The following is a 241-nucleotide window of genomic DNA, read 5'->3' on the forward strand; positions in this document are numbered from 1 at the left end:
GACTCACTTGTAGCGCAGCCGCTCCTCGCCGCTGGCCGGGGGCTCCTGCGTGACCCAGGCCACCATGGCCTGCAGGTGCGGCGGCTGCAGCAGGAAGTCCAGCAGCTTGCGGTTGACGACCTTGCACTCCTGCAGCACGTCCTCCTCGTCCAGCAGCTCGGGCAGGCTCAGGTCCTCCCGCTCCAGCAGCGTGTCCAGGTGCGAGCTCGTGTGCAGGTCGAACTTCCAGAACATGGCGCCC

General features: G+C 68.0%; 1 protein-coding gene across 1 annotated transcript in view; it reads right to left on the minus strand.

Annotated features, from left to right (window-relative positions):
- Positions 1 to 241, minus strand: part of PPP6R1 (protein phosphatase 6, regulatory subunit 1) — an 8,537-nt gene extending 8,296 nt beyond the window's left edge. Inside the window, exon 1 of the mRNA XM_012733552.1 lies at positions 8 to 241. Within this exon, the coding sequence (XP_012589006.1) occupies positions 8 to 234 (227 nt within the window). The 5' untranslated portion in view covers positions 235 to 241. The remainder of the gene's footprint in view (positions 1 to 7) is intronic.

Source organism: Condylura cristata, unplaced genomic scaffold (assembly GCF_000260355.1).
Source record: "Condylura cristata isolate star-nosed mole 26May11 unplaced genomic scaffold, ConCri1.0 scaffold00041, whole genome shotgun sequence".
NCBI classification, from domain to species: domain Eukaryota; kingdom Metazoa; phylum Chordata; class Mammalia; order Eulipotyphla; family Talpidae; genus Condylura; species Condylura cristata.